Source organism: Palaemon carinicauda, chromosome 43, assembly GCF_036898095.1.
Source record: "Palaemon carinicauda isolate YSFRI2023 chromosome 43, ASM3689809v2, whole genome shotgun sequence".
Classification (NCBI taxonomy): domain Eukaryota; kingdom Metazoa; phylum Arthropoda; class Malacostraca; order Decapoda; family Palaemonidae; genus Palaemon; species Palaemon carinicauda.
In genome coordinates, this window is record NC_090767.1 from 59,869,327 (window position 1) to 59,882,686 (window position 13,360).

At 36.4% G+C, this 13,360-nt stretch overlaps 1 protein-coding gene across 1 annotated transcript in view; it reads left to right on the forward strand.

Annotated features, from left to right (window-relative positions):
• The first annotated feature begins 1,002 nt into the window (after positions 1-1,002).
• Positions 1,003-13,360, forward strand: part of gw (trinucleotide repeat containing adaptor protein gawky) — a 39,010-nt gene continuing 26,652 nt past the window's right edge. The window contains 1 exon segment of the mRNA XM_068366147.1: positions 1,003-1,087. Within this exon segment, the coding sequence (XP_068222248.1) occupies positions 1,078-1,087 (10 nt within the window). The 5' untranslated portion in view covers positions 1,003-1,077.

Consider the following 13,360-nt stretch of genomic DNA (forward strand, 5'->3'; position numbering starts at 1 on the left):
CGTACGTTCGGAGCCCAATCTCCGTGTGTGTGTACGTGAGTGTATACTGTCTGCGTGCACATATAAACGCATCTACACGTCATGTACGTCTATCCGTGTACGGCCGTGTACGTATGTACACGAGAGAGACGCTAAGCAACACATAGAGTTCCAAGTTTGGTTATGTGGGGGCCGTCAGGGGTTAAACTATCGCATTCCAAGCGTTTGCAATTGCGGCGTTATTTGCGTTATTTAAACGTTATTTAATTTATATACGTCATTAAATAACGTTAATTTATAAATATATATTAATTAATTAACCATCAATGAATTAATAAACGTATAGAAGAGAAAATACAATGGTATACATCGTACATCTGGCAGGTTAGGTTGTACGCCTCGGCTGTTTTTTGGAAGGGTGAAAATATCGCGAAAATTAGAGAGGTTTTTATTTTCGTTTTATTATTTCTACGGTATTTTAGGATATAAAATATCAATAAATAGTTATTTTAGAATATAAAATACTAGTTTATTATCAATTCATATATATAAACTTCTTTTTAAGATATATATAAGCATTTTTTTTTTACTTTAACTTCACCTAGGGGACCTGGCCGAGGCTAGAACTGCACCGTATTTTAGGATATAAAATACCAATAAATTGTTATTTTAGAATATAAAATACTAGTTTATTAATAATTCATATATATAAACATCTTTTTAAGATATATATAAGCATTTTTTTTTACTTTACTTCACCTAGGGGGCCTGGCCGAGGCTAGAACTGTTCGAAACACTTCGACGAACGAAGCATTTGATTATGAACTATTCGAAACTTGAGGTTTTAACATATTTTTATATATTAAAATAAGGAATTTTTAGTTGATTTATATTTAAAAAAGCATTAAATTAATTTATATATTAATAAATGTAAGTAAATGTATTTATAAATGACTAAATCGTAAAAATGAATCGAATTATTTAAAGGAATAAACGAACGATTGATTCGAACTCGGTCTCGAACCACCTCCTTCCCCAGTGTTAAACTCTGGTAATGGCTGCCCAAGACCTACTCAATCAGCCATAGTGAAGAGTTCCATGGCGAATAGTAAGACCCCCAGGGACTTTTAAAGCCTCCTAGCTACAACCTGAATCAACCTTAGTGATCCAAGACTCCGGCGGGAGAAGAAATAAGCCTCCGAAGGACCTCAATCAGTGATAAATAACGTCTGAAGTAGTGTTGGTAGTCTCCATCTTGGGGGGGGGGAGAAGGGGTTGAGGGAGAATTCGGAATTTATTTATTTATTTTGGGAATTTCGGGAATCGTTTGAGGGAATCGGGAATGGAGACCTTTCGGAATCGTGTGGGTTAAGGGGTGGGAATCGTATTACGAAAGGGTTGGAATATATATCCCGTCGGAGGTATACTTCGAGGGGTGTTTTTACCTACCTGCGTCTTCCTTCTCTCTCTCTCTCTCTCTCTCTCTCTCTCTCTCTCTCTCTCTCTCTCTCTCTCTCTCTCTCTCTCTCCTCTCTCTCATATATATTAAGGTTACGCTATTGTTTTTATTTTGTATTTACCTATCGTACTCTCTCTCTCTCTCTCTGTTTATTACCCCTGTAGGTCATCTATTTATCTCTCTCTCTCTCTCTCTCTCTCTCTCTCTTCTCTCTCTCTCTCTCTCCTCTCTCTCTCTCTCTCATATTAATAAGGTTACGCTATTGTTTTTATTTTTGTATTTACCTATCGTACTCTCTCTCTCTCTCTGTTTATTACCCTGTAGGTCATCTATTTATCTCTCTCTCTCTCTCTCTTCTCCTCTCTCTCTCTCTCTCTCTCTCTCTCTCTCTCTCTCTCTCTCTCTCGTTGGTTTATTACCCTGTAGGTCATCTATTTACGTACTCTCTCTCTCTCTCTCTCTCTCTCTCTCCTCTCTCTCTCTCTCTCTCTCAAACCTACTGTTAAATGTTTACCCGTACACCGTCCACAGTAAACCCCTAAACCAACCGACCTTATGGGTTAATACCATCCGTGCAATATAGCCGTTAATAACTATGGTCTCGCGAGTGACCCTTTTAACCATTTTATTATTTTATTAATTCTATCGGAACTTTCTAACCCTTGCGGAAGTATTCCGAGCGCCTTAGGATTTATCGAGACATTTTATTTATTGTCATTATGAGAAACTAAATTGGAGTAATTGTAGATCGATGGGAATTTTCCGTCCCTTTTTTTTCTATACGTTTATATGAAAAATCTTATTTTAACGTTTTGTTCGTATAATGTTTTTAATTGTATATTAATTCTCCTATAGTTTATTTCCTTGTTTGCTTTCCTCACTGGACTGTTTTCCCTGTTGGAATCATTAGTTTTATAACATACTTCTTTTGCAATTAGGGTTGTAGCCTGGCTAGTAATAATAATGTTATTTTAATTGGTCAATAGTTCTCGTATTTTATTTTATTTCATTGTTTTCTTTCCTCACTGGACTATTTTCCCCCTGTTGGAAGCATTATTTTTATATTAGCCTGCTTTCCTAATTAAGGTTGTAGCTTGGCTAGTAATAATAATAAGTAATTTTATTTTAATAGTAGTTTGTTTATTTCCTTGTTTTCTTTCCTCACTGGGCTATTTTTCCCCTGCTGGAGTCATTTTGTATATCCTGCTTTTCCAATTAAGGTTGTAGCTTGGCTAGTAATAATAATATTTAATGTTATTTTAATGGTTCATTACTTCTATTGTTTGTTTATATCCTTGTTTGCTTTCCTCACTGGGCTATTTTTCCCCTGTTGGAGTCATTGAGTTTATATCCTGCTTTTCCAATTAAGGTTGTAGCTTGGCTAGTAATAATAAGTAGTGTTATTTTAATGGGTCATTACTTCTATTGTTTGTTTATACCCTTGTTTGCTTTCCTCACTGGGCTATTTTTCCCCTGTTGGAGACATTTTTACATCCTGCTTTTCCAATTAAGGTTGTAGCTTGGCTAGTAATAATAATAAGTAATGTTATATAAATGGGTCATTATTTCTATTGTAGTTTATTTCCTTGTTTGCTTTCCTCACTGGGCTATTTTTCCCCTTTTGGAGTCATTTTTGTATCCTGCTTTTCCAGTTAAGGTTGTAGCTTGGCTAGTAATAATAATAATGAAAATATAGATTTATTAATGTTATTACTTCTTAGAATATTATTTTAATTTTTTGTTGCTTGTCTCATAGTTATATTTCCTATTTTCCTTTTCCTCACTGGGCTATTTTTCCATGTATGATTCATTGGGATTATAGCTTCTTGCTTTTCCAATTAGGGTTGTAGCTTGGCTTATAATAATGATTATGATATATGCCTTCTTAGTTCTTTGTCCGAGTATTTTCTCGTTATTCCTTTTATTTATTCGATCAAATGGTTTTAGTTCAAAATAAATGTAAATGAAAAAATATATATAGCCATATAAACATTATTAAAAGTTGCTTAAACCCTTTTACCCCCAAAGGACGTACTGGTACGTTTCACAAAACTCGTCCTTTTACCCCCATGGACGTACCGGTATGTCCTTGCAAAAAAATGCTATAAAATTTTTTTTTTCATATTTTTGATAATTTTTTGAGAAAATTAAGGCATTTTCCAAGAGAATGAGACCAACCTGACCTCTCTATGACAAAAATTAAGGCTGTTAGAGCAATTTAAAAAAAAATGTACTGCAAAATGTGCTGGGAAAAAAATAACCCCTTGGGGGTTAAGGGTTGGAAATTTCCAAAGAGCCTGGGGGTAAAAGGGTTAATATATAAAATTTTCATCCGCTGTTATATTTGCCGATGTGGCTAATTTTGCAGCGCAATATATAATGCTTCCCAGAAATTAATCTGGGAGATATATCATCGTGAGCCTTTGTATAATGACGGATCGGAACACGTCCATAGAACACTAAACTTCCCCGCCTAACCTAACATACATTCTATGTCCTTACCTATTTACCTTAGCGATAGGGTTTGAATTAGTTATAGGGCACGGCCGTCGTCTTACATACGCCCTTACAGTTGCGTGCGAGGCAAACCAGTACTCTAATATTGGAAGTTTGCCTCTTTAGCTATGGTAAGCAGCTCTTCCAGGAGAAGGACACCAAAGTCAGACCATTGTTATCTAGTCTTGGGTAGTGCCATAGCTGCTGTACCATGCTTCCATTGTCTTAGGTTAGAGTTCTCTTGCTTGAGGGTACATTCAGGCACACTTCTATCTAGTTTATCTTCCTTTTGTTTTGTTAAAGTTTTTATAGTTTATATAGGAAATATTTATTTTGATATTACTCTTCTTAAAATATTTTATTTTTCCTTCTTTCCTTTCCTCACTGGGCTATTTTCCCTGTTGGGACCCCTGGTCTTATAGCATTCTGCTTTTCCATCTAGGGTTGTAGCTTAGCATTTAATAACAAACGTAAATAAGCCGAATTGTTTGTGACGACGTTAACGTTTAGGTAAGATTCATGTTTTCTATGCGAGCGGCAGACCAGGTGACCCAACGATTGGGATAGGACAGACTTGTCTTAGATAGGTGTTAATTTGAAGGGTTTAAGGTTGAATAGACTGGATATTATTATTATTACTTGCCAAGCTACAATCCTAGTTGGAAAAGCAAGATGCTATAAGCCCAAGGGCTCCAACAGGGAAAAATGTTTTGAATAGACCAGTGGACTGGGTTATGGTCGGTAAAATTATAGAATAGTACAGTAAACTGGTAGGAGAAATTAAATGCTAGAGTTTATTTATGGTTGTTCGGCTACTATAATTTTAGTGATTCTTTTGTCGGAAATCCGTAGTTTTTTTTATTACTTGTGGTAGGTCGACTCCTTTAACCGTATACCTATGGGGTTGCGATATTTATCGTTTTCAGCGTTAAAAAGTTATTGTTATAAAGAAAAAGTTAACATTCTATAGTAATTAAATTTTATAACACTAAATACACACTCAGAAGGGGTGAATACACACTTGAAGAGTATTGCATACACAAAAGCTGTTAAATACACTGCAAGAGGGTTTGAATACACACTGAAAGGGGTTGAATACACCAAAAAGTTGAATACACCTAAAGGGGTTGAATTTACACTGGAAATTGCTTGATTACATGCTGAAAAAGGGGGTTGAATACACTGAGGGCAGATGAATACACACTGAAATGGGTTGAATACACACCGAAATGGGTTGAATACACACCGAAATGGGTTGAATACACACTAAAAGGGGATTGAATACACACAGAAAAGGGGGTTGAATACACACCGAATGCGAGTTGAATACACACTAACTAAAAGAGCTTTTCCAACTAGGCTTGTAGCTTTGCCTTGTAATAAAGTAATGATATTGCATCTTAGGGTAGAGTTCTCTTGCTTGAGGGTACACTCAGGCATGCTATTCTATCTGTTTCATTATTTCCTTTCCTCACTGGGCTATTTTTCCTGTTGGAGCCCTTGGGCTTATAGCATCCTGCTTGTCCAACTAGGGTTGTAGCTTAGCAAGTAATAGAAATAATGATAATAATATAAGGTGAAAAGTAGATCAAATAAAGGTCGTTCACCCAGGTTGAATTTCGACAACTGCCCAGGTCGCCTGCGGTCTCTTCCGGTCTTTTTAAATTACCTGTGTCTCCCTCTTAGTTGAGGTGTTGCCAAGGTGACAGAAAACTCTCCTACACAGAATTCTATTGACTACGTTAACTAGAGAATCGTGTCTGACTTATGTTACCATAATTTTGACGACATTCTAAATATTAATGGTCTTTCTGGCCAGTACAGTAAATTTCACAACAATGGACTGGTAACGGATTCTGCATAAAACGGACCATGTCTTGGTGACTATAGATTACTTTAACCCTTTTACCCCAAAGGACGTACTGGTACGTTTCACAAAACTCATCCCTTTACCTCCATGGACGTACCGGTACGTCCTTCCAAAAAAATGCTATAAAATTTTTTTTTTTTCATATTTTTGATAATTTTTTGAGAAACTTCGGGCATTTTCCGAGAGAATGAGACCAACCTGACCTCTCTATGACAAAAATTAAGGCTGTTAGAGCAATTTAAAAAAAATATACTGCAAAATGTGCTGGGAAAAAATAACCCCCTGGGGGTTAAGGGTTGAAAATTTCCAAAGAGCCTGGGGGTAAAAGGGTTAATAAACTTTTTCCATGCTAGACAGTCTGGAAAAATGTAAACAATGTCAGCTGATTTTAACCTATCAAAGATAATGCACAAATTAACCCTTTTACCCCCGAGGTAAGGTTAAATTTCGAGCACATTTTGCTATATATTTATTTCAAATTGTTCTAACTGTCTTAATTTTCATCATAGAGGTGTCAGGTTGGTCTCATTCTTTTGGAAAATGCCTGAAATTTCTCATAAAGTTATCAAAAGCATGTAAAGTGTTTTGCAAGAACGTACCGGTACGTCCTTCGGGGGCGAAAGGGTTAATAGACAATAGTATTTGTAATGTATGTAAATATGGTATTACTAATGTTGTTTTACTTGTTGTATCGTTAGAAATTCAATATACGCAATATAAAACTGATTTTATGTCGTGCTTTTCTTAAGGTAGCCAAAAGGTGAAACTTCCTTTTGTTTACGTTTTCAGTCTCAATCAACAGACAGACAGAGGCATTTACACGTCTCAATGGATAACTATAGTCAATTTCTTTTAGCGAGGCAGATTTGCATTGACTCGCAGCCGTGCCCTTTTAGCTCGGAAAAATTTCCTGATCGCTGATTGGTTGGACGAGATAATTCTAACCAATCAGCGATCAGGAAACTTTTCCGAGCTAAAAGGGCACCACTGCGACTCCGTGCAAATCTGCCTGGCTAAAAGAAACGGACTATAATGATAATAGCTTTCGGTAAACTATAAAAATGGGATTGGTATAACATGAGTATTGCAAAATTATATCATAATTGCATATTCCATATATGTAAATTCTAGAGTTATTCAAAACACATTAAATTATATCGTAGGATTTTCATACGGCGTACTAAAAGCTACTATTAGCTAAGCTACAACCCTAGTTGGATAAGCAGGATGCTGTAAGCCCTACGGCTCAGAGGGAAAAATAGCCCAGTGAGGAAATGAAATAAGCTACTGTATATATAAGAATTCTTGAATGAAAAATATAGGGTATCAAAGTTTATATCCTTATTTTCTTTCCTCACTGGGGCATTTTCTCTGTTGGAGACCTTGGGATTTTATTATTATTATTTGCTAACCTACAACCCTAGTTGAAAAAGTAGGATGCTATAAGCCCAGGGGCTCCAACAGGGAAAATAGCCCAGTGAGGAAATAAAACAAAGACAAAGAAAATATTTTAAGAACTAACATTAAAATCAATATTTCCTATATAAAATATAAAAATTTTAACTAAATAGGAAGAGAAATAAGATAGTATGCTTGAGTGTACCCTCAAGCAAGAGAACTCGACCCCAAGACAGTGGAAGACCATGGTACCGAGGCTATGGCATCCTTCTTTTCCAACTATACTCAATTCTTTTTACCGAGGCAGATTTGCACCCACTCGCGAGGGTGCCCTTTTAGCTCGGAAAAGATTCCTGATCGCTGATTGGTTGGACGAGATAATTCTAACCAATCAGATATCAGGAAACCTTTTCTGAGCTAAAAGGGCGCCCTAGCGAGTGGGTGCAAATCTGCCTCGCTAAAAAGAATTGACTATAGGGTTGTAGCGAAGCAAGTAATAATAATCTGTTCACAGCTTGGAATTGGAAGCCTGTTAATGCCAGCTGCTAGTTTTGATAATATCCCAGGTGTTGCTTGTATATATTAGTCCTGTATACAGTTGTTTTCGCTTTTGCCGTATTGTACGTGATTGGAAACTATGCTTTTGAAGTGACAGACATGAGGCTTTTTATAGTTTATATATGACATGTCTGTTTTTGATGTTGTTAATAGTTTATATGGGACATAGCTGTTTTGACGTTGTTACTGTTTTGAGAATAAATTAACAATAAATCATTCTAATCATTTATTTATTTCCTTATTTCCTTTCCTCACTGGGCTATTGCTTTTCCAACTAGGGTTGTAGCTTGGCTAGTAATAATAATAGTAATAATAATTAGAAAGCACCTCTTGTAGTAGGGCCATAAATTCTGTACCACGGTCTTCGACTGTCTTTGGATAGAGTTCTCTTGCTTGAGGGTACACTCAAGGACACTTTTTCCTTATTTCCTTTCCTCACTGGGCTATTTTCTCCAGTTGGAGTCCTTGTGGGGCCTATAGCATCCTGCTTTCCAACTAGGGTTGTTGCTTAGCAATTAATAATAATAATAATAATGATGTTGCAAGGGTACACTCAGTCACATGAATGTTTCCTTATTTCCTTTCCTCACTGGGCTATTTTTCCCCATTGGAGTCCTTGGGCTTATAACATCCTGCTTTCCCAATTAAGGTTGTAGCTTAGCTAGTAATATAGTAATGATATTGCATCTTAGAATAGAGTTCTCTTGCTTGAGGGTACTGTCAGGCATGCTATTCTATCTTTCATTATTTCCTTTCCTCACAGGGCTATTTTTCCCCATTGGAGTCCTTGTGCTTATAGCATCCTGCGTTTCTAAATGGTGTTTACCAGTGGGGGTTAGAGTCCTGTTCAGACTCGTTAGGTCCTTTAGTGTCTGCAACCTTATGATCCTTGCCAGCTAAGGTTGGTGGGGTTTGGGGGAACCTATATGTCTATCTGCCGAGTCATAAGCAGGCAGGCGTCTGCCCCCCTCCCCCCTGGGTCCTAGCATGGGTGGAAAGGGTCTTGGGCGCTGATCATATAAATGGTTTGTCTCTAGGGCATTGTCCTGCTTGGGGCAATGTCACTGTCCCTTAGACTTAAAAACGGCTTCTTTGAACCTACTAGTTTCTAAGTTAAGGACCTAGTACAGTTTTAACTTTTTCCTAAGCAGCATCGTGTTTATACAGTCGGCCTATATTTTTCCAAGTCGTTTGTATGGTTAGTTTTTAGATAAAAGATACAAAAGGGAATAACCAATAATGTTCTATGAACCTTATTTTCCTAATTTATAAATCATAATCATCTCCCACGCCTATTGACGCTAAGGGCCTCGGTTAGATTTCGCCAGTCGTCTCTATCTTGGAGCTTTTAAATCGATACTTCTCCATTCATCATCTCCTACTTCACACTTTATAGTCCTCAGCCATGTAGACCTGGTGCTAATTTATTTATGAAGAACACCTTTATGCTTGTTATATATTTTAAAACCAAAGTTTGAATAACTAATAATAGAAGTTATTTAAGAACGTTCAAGTCTGGGGTTCTGTAAATGTTAAGAGACTAGGATATCTCTTCAAGAATCCGGCTTCGTCTTTGAATATTACTTTTGCCACGTCTGTTTGTTGAATCGTAAGTGCTTTATAATGTTTAATCAGCCTTATAATACAATTTAGATTTTCTTTCGATATTCCATTGTTAGTAACGTTACAAAACTTCAATACAAATAGGTCGGTATGCGACGTCTGCTCCTCGGTCCGAGCCCGCGACCCTAGCCATTTTGTCGTGGCTGGATCATCAGACCTTTAATCATTTTGTCAACCGAAATTTTTCTTCTATCAGTCAAAATAGCTTTAGATTTTTTCACATGCTGATTTTATACTTCTCAAAATCCACCTTTTCTTGGAAGTTAATTTTATAATTTAAATCATTTCAATATAGAATTAAATTTAATAATCTCGTCCCATCTTTAATCCAAACTAAATTATCAGAAACCCAAGCCGCTAGACTTTCCGAATCTACGTTGATCACAAATAGGAAAGAACGCGTTGCCGAAGTTTCGTTTGGCTTAAAAATATTCATTGTTGACATATATACAAGATTAATCTTATTGGCTATATCTTCTAGTATGAAGTTATAGCTAGAAGAGTTGGAAGACCCAGGCCTACATGGCTGAGGACTATGAAGTGTGAAGTAGATGATGATGCATGGAGAAGTATTGATTTAAAAGCTTCAAGATATAGATGACTGGTGAAATCGAACCGAGGCTATTTGCGTCGATAGGCGTAAGAATCGATGATGATTATGAACTAAAACTTCTAGTAAGAAGTTAAAACTAGAAGAGTTGTAAGACCCAGGCCTACATGGGTGAGGACTGTGAAGCGGGGAGTAGATGATGAATGGAAAAGTATTAATTTAAAAGCTTGAGATAGACACGACTGAAGGAGTCTAATCTGTAGTCCTTTGCGTCAATAGGCGTAGGAGATGATGAAGGGCTTGTGACGGCCTTGTTATTTAACATAATTCATACTTAGCTAGTGAAATGGATCCCTAAGAAAATAGAGTTTAAGTGCAATTAACAACAAAAATTTCACTTGCCACTTGAGAGGTCAAACCTTCAGCGAAAAGATTGTGACAAGTCGAATAAATTTTGTTTAGTAATTCATACGGGGGTGATCCATTTTAAAATTGTCACTCGTCTAAAAATAACTTATATTTTTAATCTCATACATCATCTTCGTTTAAAATGCTGAGAAGAATAGAATTACTGCCAGAGTTTTAATCTCATACATCATCTTCGTTTAAAATGCTATGAGAAGAATAGAATTACTGCCAGAGTTTTAATCTCATACATCATCTTCGTTTAAAATGCTGAGAAGAATAGAATTACTGCCAGAGTTTTAATCTCATACATCATCTTCGTTTAAAATGCTATGAGAAGAATAGAATTACTGCCAGAGTTTTAATCTCGTACATCATCTTCGTTTAAAATGCTGAGAAGAATAGAATTACTGCCAGAGTTTTAATCTCGTACATCATCTTCGTTTAAAATGCTATGAGAAGAATAGAATTACTGCCAGAGTTTTAATCTCGTACATCATCTTCGTTTAAATTGCTATGAGAAGAATAGAATTACTGCCAGAGTTTTAATCTCGTACATCATCTTCGTTTAAATTGCTATGAGAAGAATAGAATTACTGCCAGAGTTTTAATCTCGTACATCATCTTCGTTTAAAATGCTATGAGAAGAATAGAATTACTGCCAGAGTTTTAATCTCGTACATCATCTTCGTTTAAAATGCTTTGAGAAGAATAGAATTACTGCCAGAGTTTTAATCTCGTACATCATCTTCGTTTAAAATGCTATGAGAAGAATAGAATTACTGCCAGAGTTTTAATCTCGTACATCATCTTCGTTTAAAATGCTATGAGAAGAATAGAATTACTGCCAGAGTTTTAATCTCGTACATCATCTTCGTTTAAAATGCTATGAGAAGAATAGAATTACTGCCAGAGTTTTAATCTCGTACATCATCTTCGTTTAAAATGCTATGAGAAGAATAGAATTACTGCCAGAGTTTTAATCTCGTACATCATCTTCGTTTAAAATACTATGAGAAGAATAGAATTACTGCCAGATAATTGCATCCATAACGTTTATAAAGCTTCGGGAAGACTGAAATTACTGCCGGATCTTTGCTCGGACAGCATATATTACGTTTAAAATGCTTCCAGAATACTAAAATTACTGCAAGATCTCATCTTGTAGCTTAATCCAATTGGTAAGAAGACAAAGATAGAATCATATATGTCTGGATTCCGGTAGATCGAACGCAATATATAAGGCTGTTATTCCCTTGAGGTATTTCAAATTCGTTATTCTCATCAACGGAGGGTGTAGGTAATCAACACGGTAGATACATGCCAAGGCTAAACACGATAAAAACAGCTGATAGGCATCTGGTGACGCTATCTCCCAGATAAGGAAATAACAGCATCAAAGTTGTTTTTATCATGGAGATAACAAACGGGTCCTCTCCGCTAGTTAATGTTCACTGGGGTTTATAGCTGCATAAAAAAATGTCTCGAATATACGTCCGTATCGAAATGTAGTTCGGTATTGCCGGATAATTTCTCGCGACTTGGGGGTCCACTCGAATCATTTTTGCTCCTGCGACAGGTGGATATCGATGCAAGGTATGTTTTGACGGAGCTGGATAGCTAAGTCGTAAGGAGCAAAAAAAAAAAAAGTGCTCTCTTAGGCCCTAGACTAGCGAACGGTGGAAAATCGGTCCGACATTTAAACTTCGGGATAAACGACTTTAACTCGTGAGAATTTGAATTAATATAGCTATATATGAATTATTTTTTTGCCTTTTTAACGTAATTTTTAACATCTATCGTGACTCATTTGTCGATATAATTTTACAGCCGAGACCAGCATTGTGTTAATTTCCTGACATTTTTGGTTTTCACATTTCCATATCTTTAGCGACGACCCTAAGGGTGTCCCTCTTTGCTTCTCGTCTCTCTCGCGGTCTGGATCCCGCGTTGTAACTCGCAGCCGAGTCTTCCTGCGCTCTTCGACTGGCTGTCTCTGGTCGGAAGATCCTGTAGTTTGTGTTTTAACTTCATTTCAGACCTAAGATATCCTGCTACCCCTCTTCTTACGCTAAAAAGAATCCTTGGGAACGGTAGGAGTCTGGTTTTTACGGGTTTTTGCACTTGACGGAAAACATCCTTTGGAATAGGAGGAGTGTGGTTTTTTCTTGTTTTTGCACCTTACGGGAAACATCCTTTGGAACAGTAGGAGTCTGGTTTTTTCGGGTTTTTGCATCATCCGAGGGAGTCCTTACATTAGTTACGGATTAATAAACTTGTTTATTTTTCTCTTGGTTTTCATATATATATTTATCTCCGCCAAGGAGGTTTTAAAATCACCCTAGTCTGTTTGTTAGCGAGGTTACGTCAAAACCCCTAGCCTGATCTACACCGAATTTTAATAGATAGGTGTTATGCTGCGGAAGAACCTTCGGAACAAGGTTGTGATTCTGGTTGTGAAATTAAGAAGTTAAAAATTAGATTTACTGGTAGATTTAATTGATAATTATTAAGACGTCTATGTTCACGCAATCATCCGTACACATATACATACACATACATATACATATACACCTACACATATATTTATACACCTAAACATAAATACACCTGCTCATGCATATACACCTACACATGCATATACACCTACACATACATATACACCTACACATACATATACACCTACACATACATCTACATATACACCTACACATATACACCTACACATATACACCTACACATATATACATCTACACATACATATACACCTACACATACATATACATCTACACATACATATACACCTACACATACATATACATCTACACATACATATACACCTACACATACATATACACCTACACATACATCTACACCTACACATACATCTACACATACATTTACACATACATCTACACATACATATACACCTACTCATACATATACATCTACACATACATATACACCTACACATACATATACACCTACACATATATATACACCTACACATACATATACACCT